Here is a 15,366-nt window from a genome sequence, read left to right on the forward strand (position 1 = left end):
TGGCCGGTTGGCTCAGTGGTAGAGCATTGGCCAGGTATGTGGAAGTCCCGGGTTCAATTTCCAGCCAGAGCACACAGGAGAAGCATCCATCTGCTTTTCCACCCTTCCTTCTCTCTTTTCTATCTCTCTTCCCCTCCTGCAGCCAAGGCTCCATTGGAGCAAAGTTGGCCCGGGTGCTGAGGATGGCTCTGTGATCTCTGCCTCAGGTGCTAGAATGGCTCCGGCTGCAATGAAGCAATGCCCCAGATGGACCGAGCATCGTCCCCTGGTGGGCTTGCTGGGTGGATCCCAATCAGGTGCATGCAAGATCTGTCTGACTGCCTCCCCACTTCTAACTTCAGAAAAATACAAAAATAATAATAAATAAATAAATAAAATTTTTGTGGCATGTTAGGGAAAGAGTTTAATATTGCAAAGCAAATTGCAAAATTCATCTTCCAATGACTTTTAGAAATCTCTTTTAGGATATCTATTATTTCCCCAAATTCCTCATAATTTTCCACTCCACCCTAATATCTTCTCTGACCCTCTCTCTCAATTGTACTGCTCCATAATCTGTTCATTATTTCTTTTTTTAATAGAGCAATTTTTTTTTGCTCTTGACATCTCTAATGTGCATACTTATGCTCACCCTATCAACCAAGCCTTGGAGAACTAGTATTTTAATAGCTGAAAACAGTAATAAGTGAATTCAATAGAGAGTTCCTCTTAGCAACCTTTAGTCTCCTGTATAATACCATCCTCAATGATCAGAAGTTAGCAAGCTATAGTAGCCCATCATCAAGTGGGACTCATTGTCTCTCATTGTGTTCACTTTTTTCTTATCTATTTTTTCCTTATCCCATCTTTTCTTCTTAGTTTTATTTCTGCACTCTATCATCATGATCTGTGTCTTTTATCTTCTTTTCATAAGGTAATCTGTGACACTATTCATTAGTGGAGTGTGGGGAAAGATTGGGGAAACAAGGTTTAGGATAGGTAGTCTAAATGATAAGTGCCCAAAACAAAGTTTCTGTCTTCAAGGACTATCCAATATAGTGGGAATGAGAGAACAATCAAAAGAGAACGATTCCTTTCTGTTAGTGGTATCACCTTTCTGCCACTCACCTAACTTCAGCCTCATGCACCTGGATTGAATAATCTGTTGTCTTCTTCCATTTCCTCCTGCTAGTCTCTTTATTTTGTGTTTACTTGCATCTTCACCAGGGAGTATTCAAAGAAAAGAAAAGATGAAACTCTAATCAGTGTGAATTTTACCTCTGCCAAAGCCCACACATTCTATTCTCTATATACCGAGTATTAAAAACTGCATTTTTCCTTTGCAAGATATTCTGACATCATTCCTCCTGGTCATTCTATTCAATAATTTGCATCAACTCATTCAGATACTTATTATTTCATGCCTGGAGAGCATCTTAGCATCTCTATGTTTACTCTCTCCTGCATACTGCACAGGCTAAGGCTAATTATGTTGTCACTTGGATTATGTCCTGCCTCCATTTAGACATCTTCAGTGGCTAAAGTACAAACATCTTATTCTGTTCTTCAAGGTCCACCCTTCTCCAAATTCGACTAAGATTTCTACCCTTAGCTTCCACTAGCTGTCTATGCAACTCCACTTCTGGTGAACCACAGATCATGCCTTGCTACCTTGGTTTCCACCTTCCAAGGATACATCCATCCTTCAAGGATAACTTTCCCATCCTAATTTCTACTGCTCTTCTTATAATGAACGTAAGTGCTGGTCAATTTTTACTGTTATAAAATTTCCTAAATCAAAGATAAGGCAACCTGGTTCAGAAATTGGTTATCTTATGTGAGGAACAGTTATTCTTGGAATTACCAAGTGCTTCTGATAATAGAGTTCAGCAATTTCCTGATAAACTTAGACTCAACTTGCACAGTTGACCGTCCATCCTGTGAGGAACTTAGTTACCTTTACCCAAATACTCCTTTCCTGAACTAATTTATCAATGTTATCTAGCTATCTTTCCTTCCTAAGAAAAATACATATCTACCAGGAAAGAAATCTTTGAACTGGACTAATTAGAAAGTACCACCTTGCAGTTAGCTTGAAACAAAACTGTGGCATATGCTCATAATAAATTTGAAATTACTTTAATATATGTTCGTGATATTTTTACACAGATATGTCTTAAAAAATGGAAGTTGGACACCCATATGTGTTACCCATTGTGTTAAGTGACATGAGTTCAAAAGTTAATTGGCTATAGATTCATCCTCTAGAGACCCACAGTTTGACATCAGATATTTAATCTGTGATTCTCAGGCCCTTGAAGTTCAAAGCACCCATAACTTTTCTGAAACAGCTTGCCAATTTACTGAGTATATGCTGATGAACATTTGTTTCCAAGGGAAGAAATCATAGATTTCATCAGATTCTCAAGGATTCTTAACTCCCCAAAAGATTAACCACTAGACTTGGGGAAGAAAAGAAGTACAAACAGTGGGATACAATGCAGCATGGCAAGTACTATGATAGACAGAGTGAGTACAGAGGAATAGAAAAGTGTCTTTCCATCTCATTAAGGGCACAGCTTTGATATACAGTCTCTGAATGACATTATACACAATTCATTACAAAATGGATCTAATTTCTTCTGCTCCTGTCTCTCTGCCGTGTCTCTTTATAGTGCAGTGTAACAGCAGCTAGAAAGCTCAAGGTCATTAATGATGGAGTTCAGTTCAGTGCAAATTGTGAAAGTCAACTATGTTATTTGTTTTACATTAGTCCACCTTAGCACCAAGAGTAGGTCCTCCTATTTTGTCAGAAAAATTGTGGGGGCTTTGTGATATATTCATTTTTTTTATTAATATGAATTTAAATATTTTATAATTATAATCAGTTAAATACTTGAAGATATTTGCTCTGTTGCTTTTCTGGTGACTTTAGGTGTTGCTTAGCTACTTGAGCTTCAGGCAATATGTTGGTTCAAATATCAAGGTAATGTTTATGTGAAATTTAAAATAATAATATTAGGAAGAAACCTTGAATAGCAGCATGTCAAACAATTGAATCGTTTTGTTAGACTTACTGTTAAAAGCAAAATGGCAGAGTCCCCACATTTTGTAAGGGTAAGGTGAAACATTTGTTATTAGAAACTCACAAAATGCTAGGTTTTTTTCATTTAAGATGAGTCGGATGGAAGCTACTATATTTTTATGGTTGTTCTTATGTGACTTGAGTATTGTTGAGCTATTCCTAAGCAAGCCTGCCACCCCACTGGAAATCACCAATATAGGAATATGTGATGTTTGATCTGTCCATTGAGACCAATTATATAAATTAGGATAAGTTAAGCTGCCGCAACAAAAGACCCAATAATAATGTGGTTTAATGTACAAAAAGTTCACTGCCTTCTTACATAGCAATTTGAGGTACATTGTTCTGGGTCATAGGTAGCTGTGCTCCAGGCATCAAGAACCCAGGTGGGGCACTATGCTGCCATTTTCAATGCCTAGTTTTCTTTTTCTTTTTTTTCTTTTCTTTTTTTTTTTTTTTTTTGTATTTTTCTGAAGCTGGAAACGGGGAGAGACAGTCAGACAGACTCCCGCATGCGCCCGACCGGGATCCACCCGGCACGCCCACCAGGGCGTGATGCTCTGCCCACCAGGGGGCGATGCTCTGCCCCTCCGGGGCGTCGCTCTGTTGTGACCAGAGTCACTCTAGCGCCTGGGGCAGAGGCCAAGGAGCCATCCCCAGCGCCTGGGTCATCTTTGCTCCAATGGAGCCTCAGCTGCGGGAGGGGAAGAGAGAGACAGAGAGGAAGGAGAGAGGGAGGGGTGGAGAAGCAGATGGGCGCTTCTCCTGTGTGCCCTGGCCGGGAATCGAACCCGGGACTTCTGCACGCCAGGCCGACGCTCTACCACTGAGCCAACCGGCCAGGGCCCAATGCCTAGTTTTCAAGATGACCCTGGTCACAGTGTTCCAGCCAGCAAAAAAGAAGAAATGCCAGCGTTTCCAGTTAAACATATGAAGCAGAATTCTGCCAAAATTGGCAAGAACTTTATCATATAACCACACTTAGCTGTGGCAGTCTAAGAAGTGTATTCTGTTCAGTTGCCCAAGAAGAAGGAAAGAGTAATTTTAGTGAATTGTTGGCAACTTGCATTATATCAACTATCATATTGTTGATTTATTGGTCTCTGTCACATAGCTTAGTTTTAATTCATCATATGTTCACAATATTATTCAGTTTAATAAATACCCAACATTTATATCACACAATCAGGTTGATTTGACTCTCCAATGAGGACTGACTTAAACAAGCAACAAGTCTTAATATTTCAAAGTAAAAATAAAAAAACATCTAAACTGAATTTTTCTAAAAATGGAGAGGTGAGTTTCCCAAAGTAAATTAACTGGTAATTTTTTTTTAGAAAACTGAGCAATTTGTATGTTCCTCTCTTTCCTCCAACATATCAGTGCAAGATTGGATGTAAAACTTGTCAAACGTGGTCTCTGATATGGAGCTCTAGCTTAACAATACTACTCATAAAAATCATAGTTATTTTATTAAAAAGGTTCCCCAAATAACTCTCTTCAATTCAATGATTTGTACATCATATTAAACAATTTAAAGGTAGAATGAGGTATCTGATCTACTTTTCTAAAATTTTATTACTTTGTTATTAATTAAATAAAATGGATTTAGCTCCTCTAACTAATATGAGGAGGGGTTGAGGGAAGTTCTATTGTAATGCAAAAAAAAACCCCAAAAACCCCATGATTTAAATTTTGATTATTTTATATAGTATGGAATTAATCTGTAAGGTTAACTTTTGCTGTGTACTTTAATCCAAGTATACCTTATGACTCCTGGTTAATAATTTTTGATCCTTAACAGATTTATAGATAAATATCATTAAACTAAATTTTACTTTAACTTCATAAAGAATAAAGAAACTGAAACAAAACTGAAGATATTAGCAAATTTTAGGTGATTATTACTTTCTAACAGGAAATATTAATTCCCAAGATGCTCTAGAGTTAAAAAAAATATGAAGCACATTAAAAGCTTTGAGATGACTATAGTTTTGTTTGCTTCTTCATTACATATGACCTTATTCTCTAAGGTTGTCTGTATTTCATATTTCAGCCTCATTTTCCTTTTACTGGCTTACTTTTGAATAGTGGCCATGGGTCGGTCTTCTGCTTCTCCTTCCCTTTCTGAACAGTTTGGTTCTAAAGTTTTTAGGCAGAGCAAAGCAAGAGTAAAACCGGTGTCCCGTGGAAGGTGACATAGTAGCCCAGAGAGGGGGATGTACAACCCAAAGGGTGAGAAGGGTGTCTCCATGGGGAGAGTGTTTAGAATGGGGAGTCAGGTTCCAAGCAGAGTGGAGCAGTAGTCCCCAAAGGGAGCAGCCCAGTGGGGAAAGTCAGAACCTGATCAGGGTGAGGGGGGTCTACAAGGCTATCTGAGTCTAAGTTGGGTGGGAAGGGGGTTCACACATGGTGCTGGTGGCAAGGGGTGTCAGAACCAAGCAAGTGGAGGACAGCATCCCCAAGGCCCAATATAAACTTGGTCCAAAGGTTCTCCATGGGAGCATGGGGCTAACCAGGTAAGGGTGTCAGAGCCTGATCAGGGTCAAGAGGCCATTATCTCAGAGCCTGGGCACTGGCTCAGAACAGAGATTCATAGCCTAAGCAGAAAGAAGAGGATACCCATGTGGGGGGGATGGTAGCAGAAATGAGACACTGATAACATATAGGGAGATCGATCAAAAGTAAATAGACTAGGGGTAATAAAAACCAAATTTCCCAAAGTCAGGGAAGGGAGTTATAAATGCAGGAAAGGACAAAACTAGAATTCAACCTTTTGGTGTTGGATTGGACTTGGGATGTATCAGTGTGAACTCATAATTTTCAATATGTATAGATGGATATAGAACTAAATACAGATATAAAGGTGAATGTGTATGTGTGTACATGCATATAATCCTTAGCTCTGTTAATGGGAAGAACCTGGGAGTAGTGCCTTCCAATGGCAATGAGCATATCTTGATTTATGAAGGTATTTTCCTCTAAAAGAATCAGGGGACTTTAGATAAATGACTTATTACAGGAATTGGACAGAAAAACCACAAAATGAGCCTGGAAAATCCCTTTATGCCCCAGAGCAAGGAACTGGTCAAAGAATGATAAAGATGTGTCCAAAGGACACAGAAGCCAGCATGAGTGGATTTCCAATGGACAAACAAGACAATTTGTGCATTGAAATGAATGACAGTGATAGATTATGATCCATTGAACAAAATAGAAAATGAGTATATACAGATATAAGTAAATGAATAAAGTGAAAGTTTGATGTGCAGTGGTGTAAAGCCAGTAGCCACGGCCATCATCATCGCCGCCTGGCCCATGCAGGTTCGCATTTGATTCAGAGAGACAGTAATGAAACAACGGAGCCAAGAACTGGTGCCATTACCTTTAATCCTAGCTCACACCAGGTGGGCAAGAAATACACACAGTGAGAAAACACTTCCCTTTCCATTCAGGGCTCCCAAAGCCGCTGACTTATCTGAGTATTCCTAGAATCAAAGGTTTCTACCTCACCAGCCTTATTCACTTCTGTTCCCCATCTCCTTCTCTCTGCACAAACTGGCTTCTCCTTCAGCACTCTGCCATCTTGGCTGCCTCTCCTCTGTAATGCTAATTTCAGGAACTGAGAGAGATAGAGCCCCTGGTCTCTCTTATTTTATAGTGTAGAAATCAAAACCTTTAAGCCAATATACAAATAAGGAAGTCTCTGATACAAAGTCACTTATCTGAGGCATAAATGGGATTCCTCATAAGAGTGCACTGGGAAAAGCTTAGAGTTGAGAAGATTTTAGTATTAAAAGGGTGGGAAAGTCTTAGTCTTAAGACTAAGCCTTAGGTTATAACACCTGCCGGCTTACAGCCTGTTCCCCACACCCAATGCAAACTATATATTAGTGAGCAAACATATACATCATATTGGCAAACTTATTTGACCTACAAATGGGATATTAACATCCTATAACAAAATATTTATTACAAAGAAGACAACAATGACTTTAAAGTAGGGGCACCTGGAAGACACCACTTTAGTCAAGTGATCAAAGAAAACATCATCAGTAATGGGATAAAAGGATGCCATAAGTACATAATACCACTACTGTGTTATTTCTGCCAAAGATGCAAAACCTGAATCTAATCATGAGGAAACAATAAAGAAGTCCAAATTGAAAGAGAATCTACAAAATTACTTGCCTATATTCCTCAAAAGTGTCAGGTCATGAAATAAAAAAAAGACAAAGAACCAGCTAAGGACACATGAGAACTAAACGCAACAAGTGGTTCTGAACTGGACTTTTGTTGTATAGGACATTACTAAGACAAATAGAGAAACTTGGGTCTGAGGACTGAATGGTAGTAATGCATCAATGTCATTTCCTTATTTTAATCGTTGTAGTGATGTTGGAGAATGTCTTTGTTCATAGGAAATGCACACTAAAGTACTTGAGTGTGATGAAACATCCCATTGGTAACACTTTTTTATTTTAATTTTTATTTATTTTTATTAATTTTAGAGAGAGAGAGAGGAAGGGTATGCTGTGCAGGAGACATGGCACAGAGATGCAATTACAGAAGGATTTTAGGGGAAAATTTATTATGACTAATAACAATAATAAAAATAATCAAGGCAAAATCAAAAAGGGTTTGAACTTACGTAACTTAAAGTAGAATAAAGGAAAAGCTTAGTATAATCAACATGACAATATGCTATACATCACCAGAGGGAGAAACATCAGCCTGGGCTCTAGACTAATAGCTAGTTAAAGCAATAGGTTAAGAAAAAGAAAATTACAAGTATGTACAAATCTCACCAAACCATGGAGGAATACATCACCAGACTGGAAAGCCTCAGCCTGGACTCCAAAGTGGGCCACCTGCCGGGCCCATGGATAAGCAGGAATTCTCTAGAGCTTTAGAGGTGATCTGGGACCCTCCATTATTTTATGGGAAAATTTTGGCTGGAGACCATTACATGAGGGCCCTTTGTACATAGCCTCGAGGTATAAAGAAAGGTCACTACATTCTGGAAAGTTAACTAGGCAGGCAGTCAAGTGATAATAACACCCTCCCTGGCTTCAGGGAAAACTGCACACCTGAGCAGCCTGGAGAAAGCAGGATGTCTGATTCCACGGAGTGAATGACTCAGCCATTCCTGTAACCATCTTTTGTGACCCTTATTGTTCATCTTCAATTGAGTTCAAATTCATATTTTTGTATGTACTGTTAGTCCATAAAGGGAGAAAGAGAAAAATCAATTTGTTCCTGACCAGACCTGGGATCAAACCCATAACCTTGGCATATCAAGACTATGCTCTAACCAACTGAGCTAACTGGCCAGGGCTACATGGTAACACTCTTAAGTGGTTGAGGGGGTGTAAGGCCAGTAGCCATCGCCATCATGGCCATACAGGTTCACATTGAATTCAGATGGTAAAGGAACTTTGGAGCCAGAAAGTGGTGGGCCATTCCATTTATTAAAGCCTCATAATGGCAGACAAGCAAACAGGCAAGGAAGACTGCTTTCCTCTCACTCAGGGCTCTTCAAAGCCCTGAACTCCTCTGGACTCACAAGCCAGACTCCCAGTCCCCCACCAGCCTCAGCACTCTCCAGCCAAAACTGCCTGGGTGGGGGGGAATCCCTTCTCCAGCAAACAATAGCAAACAATTGCCCCTCCCAAGCAGGAAGGCAATGCATAATTTGCAATCTGGTACCGTAAGGGCAGGCACCTGCAGCCTTCAATAGACTACCCACACATGGCGCTGCCCCAATACAAGCCAGCAAACCTAAAAAACACTTGTTACAAACTTGTTTGCCCAACAGAGGGAAAAAGTTATTTGTAATATAATTCCAATGTTTTCTGTGTAAGTTTGTTTCAGAATTATATGGTGATAACTCTAGCTAGCAAAAATCTCCAGTTTAAAACAGACACTGCTGTATATTATACTCCATACAGTCAAAAAGGTTTCTAGCAATGAGGGTAAGCCTGCTAGGAGATTTTAGAAGATAATCTTGTCCCAGTTTGATAAGTGTCTCACTCTGAGAAAGAGATCAGTTTACTGATCTCTGCAGATTTGTATTTAGATTGGTAACCACTCTTACTTCATTTGCAGAATCCCAAGGCCCTTTTCAACGGCAGTTTCCTTTTGGAGAGGTCAGGAGTAGGAGAAACGCATACTGGAACCATGAACTGCTTTGGTTTGCCCAGATGGTCTTCCTTATGTCAACATCTTTGCTTTCTTTCTAATATTTTTAAAATTGTATTTTAATATGGCAAGATTACTGCTAACGAACATGAATTTCCACATAGCAAAACAGTCAACTATTTTGTGAAAATCAGGAGATAACTTTCTGACAATTAAACAAGGAAGCAACATTTAATTTTGCAAAAAAAAAAAAAAAAAAAAATCCAAAGTTTAAAACCAAAGCCCATTTTTAGAGCTATCTTTTAAGAGAAAGACTAACCCGGAGGTAAAATATGAAATGACAATTCATATTCGGGAACCCAGGGCATCCCAGTAAAATGATTATGGCTTAGTAGCAATTATAAATCTTGGGAGTAAAAAGGCAGAAACCGCAGGAAATGAAGCAAAAAACATGAGACTGGTGTGTTCCAAAAGGAAAGTGTTGGGCAGATAAAATATGTTATGCTCACTTTGTTAAAGATGGCACTGCCCACATGGAAGCCCGTCACCCATGTTATAATATTAGTTGCCCTTCTTGCTTGGGATGGGCATGATTATATTAATGTCTGTTGGGGGTGAGCTGTTGGCAGGCAGCATCCTTGTAGCCTGGGAGTTGGTTTTAGAACTAAACCTTTCCCACCCTTTTTGATGTGGGGTGATGCACTCAGATAAGTGACTATGTATCACAGACTTCTTTGTTTATATATTGGATTAAAGGTTTTGATTTCTACACTATAAAGTGGGGCAGACCAGGAGCTTGCTCTCTCTTGGTTCCTGAGATTAGCATTAGAGAGTAGAGCAGAGTAAGGCCATGTGAAGGAGGCCAGGAGAAGCAGCCAAGATGGTGGAGTGCTGAGGGAGAAGCCAGTTTGTGCAGAGTTTTTGGAGAGAGAAGGAGATGGGGAACAGAGGTGAATAAGTCTGGTGAGCTAGAATCCTTTGATTCTAGGAAACTCGGATAAAGTCAGTAGCTTTGTGAGCACTGAATGAGTGGGTTTTGGAGCCCATTGTGTGTTTTTACTTGCCCGCCGGGTGCAAGCTTGGCTCCATTATTTCATTACCTTCTGTCTGAATCTAATGTGAATCTGCCCAGGCCAGGCAGCTGTGATAGTGGCCATGGCTACTGGCTTTACAGAAAGTTTTTATTAAAAGCGCCTGGATAGCCTGACCTGTGGTGGCGCAGTGGATAAAGCGTCGACCTGGAAATGCTGAGGTTGCCGGTTCGAAAACCTGGGCTTGCCTGGTCAAGGCACATATGGGAGTTGATGCTTCCAGCTCCTCCCCCCTTCTCTCTCTCTGTCTCTCTCTCCTCTCTCTCCCTCTCTGACTCTCTCCTCTCTAAAAATGAATAAATAAAATAAAAAAAAATGAACAAAAAAAGCGCCTGGATACTAGATACAAGCGGGCTGACACCAGCAAAAGGGTGTCAGCAAAGGGTCTCAGCAAAAAGGGTGTCAGCCGGCTGAGACCCTCAAAAGCTGCAGGAGAAACTGGGTAGATATAGGAGTTCATGCAGGCACTTGGACATACTTAGATTAGCATATCGGGGTTGGTTGCCTTGGTTACAGACTGTCTCCTTTTCCCAACCCTCAAGCCCCTCATGTTGGCCTTGTCCCTAGGGCATTTTTCAGAACTTTCCCAGGGCAGGGGGAGTTGCTGAAGGAGAAGGGGAAGTTGGGTGAGGAAAATGTTTACTGAAGAAGCTGCCCTAATGGGATTTGAATGAGGAAAAATTTTAAAGGAGCCAATTAACTGTAACAGGGAGATTATCCATAAATTCAGAGTATAGGTTAGTCTGCTGCTTCCTCTTCAAATACCTGAATGTTGGAGACCCATCCTGATTCCCACTAGACTTTTTAAGAGGAATCAGTGGTCAGACAGCTTTAGAAAATTGTTGTCTGTGGCCAAGGGTCCTCTTCCACACTCATGGTGTGGCCATGCTCCCCCATTACTTGTGGCCCCTGCTGACTCCTCTGGAGACCACAAGTCTGGGGGAAGACCTCAATTTCATGGCAACATCAATTTATGAAGTGCTAGATGAGACCACTGCCAAGAAGTGCTTGCTCACCCTCCTTTAACGGCTGGGGAATCTCCCTTTCCTGTTCTGGGTGAAATAGAAGAAGACTCATCAACAAAGCCTAATCCTTCTCATCAACCCCAGCCCACACCTCCCAGCAATTGAACTTGAAAAACACCTGGTTAAAACCACTTCCTATCTGAGACTAGAGAAGAGACTGCCAGGCACGATTTCCTGGCTAAACAAATCAGCCTAACACTTATAGACAGCAACTCCTGGCTGTCATTAGAGACTGGGTGGATCAGCAAGGATGTTAACCCTAATGGACTGACCCCTTCATCTCCTATCCTCCCAGCACAATGCTAACAAGAGGCTGACAGGAAACCCAGATCGCTGCAGCGAAATACCTCTTCACTGTCCCTAGGCAGTCTATCCCAGGTACTGGGAAGATGGAGACAAGCTTGCTGATATGGAGATTCTTCACATTCATCATGATAACTGACTGCGTAACAGGTAAGGGTGCGCTCAGAAACTTGGAAAGGTTGATGTCTACTTAGCCAGAGAATCACAGAGGGCATCTCAGTAGACAGTGAAGAGAAGGGGGTTGAATCCCGGGCTCTCCCCCTTGTCCATGATCCTCTGGAGCCCCATTTAATGCCTCTGTTGTCCCTGACCTATATAGAAAGCTAAGAATGGCAGACTTTCCTGTCACTCAAAGTCTTTGACATTTAATTCTGGAATGAATAGAATGTCCAGATATTTGAAAATAAATTTTTTTTTATTTCCCAATGGATTTAATTTTTTGCAGTGCCCATCAACTGTTAAAATAATACTAAAAATATGCCAGAAATCTCTCTAAGACCCGGTAAAGGTGCCTGAGATGTCAGTAACTCATATATGAAATATTGGGATAATTTAAGATTTCAGAATAGTTTAGCTTCAAGGATAAACTTTGTTTTTTACTACCTCTGGAAATCATACCTAAGAAGCACTTTATATGTGCAACTTTATAGAAATTTTGGAAATATAAGCATGCTCCTTTCAGAACACTACTTTCTCTTCTGTTCTTAAATGTGTATATGCATGTACTATGTGTATGTGTATTTGATATTTATATATATGCAAATTTTGAGTTCCATTCATCCTTTCAAATGGGCTTTATCAAGTCTCTTTAAAAAAAATAAATAACCACCAACTTCTACTTCAAACCACTCTTCCTAATTGAGTGTGAATTTTCTAATGACTTCTTCCCTTGCTTACCCTAGAAGACAGACAAGGTAGCAAGGTCTATCATTTCATATCCTTAATTTCTAATTAGTGCTAACAGGGCACAGAAAAATGTGTTAATAAGTGGAATACGATGATGCACATAGTCTTTCTGTTTGTTTGGGGGAAGTGGCCAAGTTATGTTGGCTGTGAACTGACCAAGGCGTAGGGACCATTTCACTTTGGAGCTAAAATGGGTATAATTTAAGGAATGCTTATAATGTGATTTCTGTCTCAGCAGGGTCTTTAAAAAATGGGAAATCAGAACAGAGAAGATTTTTTTCAGGCTTTATCTCTGGGGAACACATTTCAAGTAAACTTGTACTATTGCTAGCAAGGGGTGACTTATCTTGGTGGCAGTAGGACAAGTGGAAGTATTATAAGGACTCTTTCATTCACTTAGTTTTCCAAAAATCTATCCCTCTTATTCCCCCTTTCAGCCCTGTAAGAAATATAAAAATGACCAAGACAGTCTCTATCCTTAAGATTTATAAACTAGTAAGGGGGTGAAAGGCACAGATATAGTAACAGTAATACAGTAATAAAGTCAAAATGTGTTAAGATCTATGGGAGCATGAAGCTATCAGAGAAGGTTTCATGCAAGTGGCATGCAAGAAGAGCCCTGAGGGACAAATAAATTTCCATAAGTAGAAATTCTAGGCAGAGAGGACCATGTCAGTAAAGACACACAGCAGGGCAATAAGGAACACAAGTGGCCTGCTGTGGCTCCCAGCACTGGACGGTGATGTGGGGATATTGGAAATTAAGACGGAAAGATAGAATGGGGTCAAATTAATGATTCAAGGCCTTGGATAACAAGTTAAAATTTTTTTTACTTTATTTGGTAATCAATAAAAGACTACTAAAAAGTAAAAATGATCATTTATAGGGTGCCTTCTATGTGCCAGATATATGTCTTAATTTTAATCTCCATATCAACTTTGCAATATGGATGTCACAAATCCACTAGATAAAGAAAACCCAAAATTCAAAAGTCACATAAGTAGTGACAGAGCTGGGGCTCAAATCCAGGTCTCTCTTGCTTGTGTTTTTTTTTGTTCTGTTCACTTCAGACAGGGTCAGAGCTCTATGGAGAGGACTCTGGCATAGAGTGGAGAGATATCTGCACAGAGGCAGTTCATAAGGCTCTTGAGAGAGTCCAATCCAGAGGCAAATTAGGCCTTGGTAGTTAAAGAGAATGAAACGGTTGAGTAACAAAAAATCTCATATCAGACTTTTTCCTCCAACGACCCAGTCTTTAATAAGTCTTTTTATTCCTCAGAGGTGAGAGGTCTCTAATGAAATCATATTATCAACAGATGCAATTTCTAGCTGATTTACAAAGCAAGTTTTCATTCTGAAAGTTTCCAAAGCCACCATTTCAAATCATGGTGGGTTACAGGGGTTGTATTAATCAGCTTGGGTGTTTTTAGTCTCTATATTACTGGGTCCTGGAATGTGGTCAAAAGAGAATTCTCCTGATGTTACCAACATGGCACGTTATTGCAGACACCTTTCTCAGAATTGTGGAAATTCTGAGTTCATCAATGCCTTGAGCATCTTTCTTTCATTCTTGGAATTCTGTAATCAAATCTTCATCCCTTAGATTCAAAAAGAAAAACAAAACAATACAAAAAGTGCAGAAACCCATTAAGATGATATTTCTGTTGCCCTGGCCAGTTGGCTCAAGAGGTAGAGTGTCAGTCAGGCATATGAAATTCCTGGCCAGGGCACAGAGGAGAAGCGCCCATCTGCTTCTCCACCCCTCCCCCTCTCCTTTCTCTCTATCTCTCTCTTCCACTCCTGAAGCCAAGACTCCACTGGAGCAAAGTTGGCTAGGGTGCTGAGGATGGCTCCATGGCCTCGGCCTCAGGAGCTAGAATGGCTCCGGGACATGCTGGGTGGATCCCGGTGGGGCACGTGCGGGAGTCTGTCTTCCTTGCTCCCCACTTCTCACTTCAGAAAAATACTTCCCCCCACTTCTCACTTCAGAAAAATACCTCCCCCCCAAAAAGAAGATATTTCTGTCTAATTATCCTTTCTTGTAAAGATTAATGCCCACATTAGAATTTCTCATCTTCACATTTGTCATTAAAACACAAAATGTTTACCTCTTCATACTTAATCATTCAATTTCTCTAAATCCTAAAATGTTCTTAGCACTGTTAGCTTGCTCATCTTCAAGATATACATTGGAGAAACAGGGCTCTAGTAAACATAGAGTACCTCATAAAACAGTTGCTATTGCTACTTTCTTTAAAACAGTGTGTCTTAAATAGGCAGCGCTGTATATCACCTGTACATATGCTCCCTTTTAGATCTGAGAAAACTGAGTCACAAAAAAATTGACTTCATTGATGGACAGTTCAAGAAGCTAGTAAAGAATGGTAGATGAGCCCTACAACCCCACCACTTGATCCCACTCATCTCAAGGAGAAGTATTCTTAGACTATTTTGGCTGAATCTTTGTGTACTCTGGATACTTCTGTGTAATCTCTTGTTGAAGCCATTCTTATAATAGCCAGTGTCACCCTTAAGTCAGGCTATTTCTCAACATGGTGGCCATTTGAGTTATTCTCTCTGCTCCACTCATTTCCCAATGATTGGTAGGACCTTAAAAATAAACAGAATTCCCTTAGCATAGTGGTCGGCAAACCGTGGCTGGCTAGCCACATGCTCACTCAACTCGTGCCTCCCCCGTGCTGTGTATCCTGTGTCGTGCCTCCCCGGTGCTGCGCTATTTATCCTGCCGTGCGTCTCCCCGTCAGGTGGTGTTTTCTGGTGGAGCCACACTCAAGGGGCCAAAGAGCCGCATGTGGCTCGCGATCCACGGTTTGCC

General features: G+C 40.4%; 2 protein-coding genes across 3 annotated transcripts in view; both read left to right on the top strand.

The window, feature by feature from the left end:
- The window catches only part of CREM (cAMP responsive element modulator), a 514,873-nt gene that overhangs the window by 26,506 nt on the left and 473,001 nt on the right, over nt 1-15,366 (top strand). The gene's annotated exons all lie outside the window — the stretch shown is intronic.
- LOC136406681 (interleukin-2 receptor subunit alpha-like) overlaps nt 11,520-15,366 on the top strand; it is a 76,192-nt gene continuing 72,345 nt past the window's right edge. For both annotated transcript variants that reach the window (XM_066386706.1, XM_066386707.1), the window contains exon 1: nt 11,520-11,774. In XM_066386706.1, the coding sequence (XP_066242803.1) occupies nt 11,711-11,774 (64 nt within the window). In that variant the 5' untranslated portion in view covers nt 11,520-11,710. The remainder of the gene's footprint in view (nt 11,775-15,366) is intronic.

This window comes from Saccopteryx leptura, chromosome 5 (assembly GCF_036850995.1).
Source record: "Saccopteryx leptura isolate mSacLep1 chromosome 5, mSacLep1_pri_phased_curated, whole genome shotgun sequence".
NCBI lineage: Eukaryota > Metazoa > Chordata > Mammalia > Chiroptera > Emballonuridae > Saccopteryx > Saccopteryx leptura.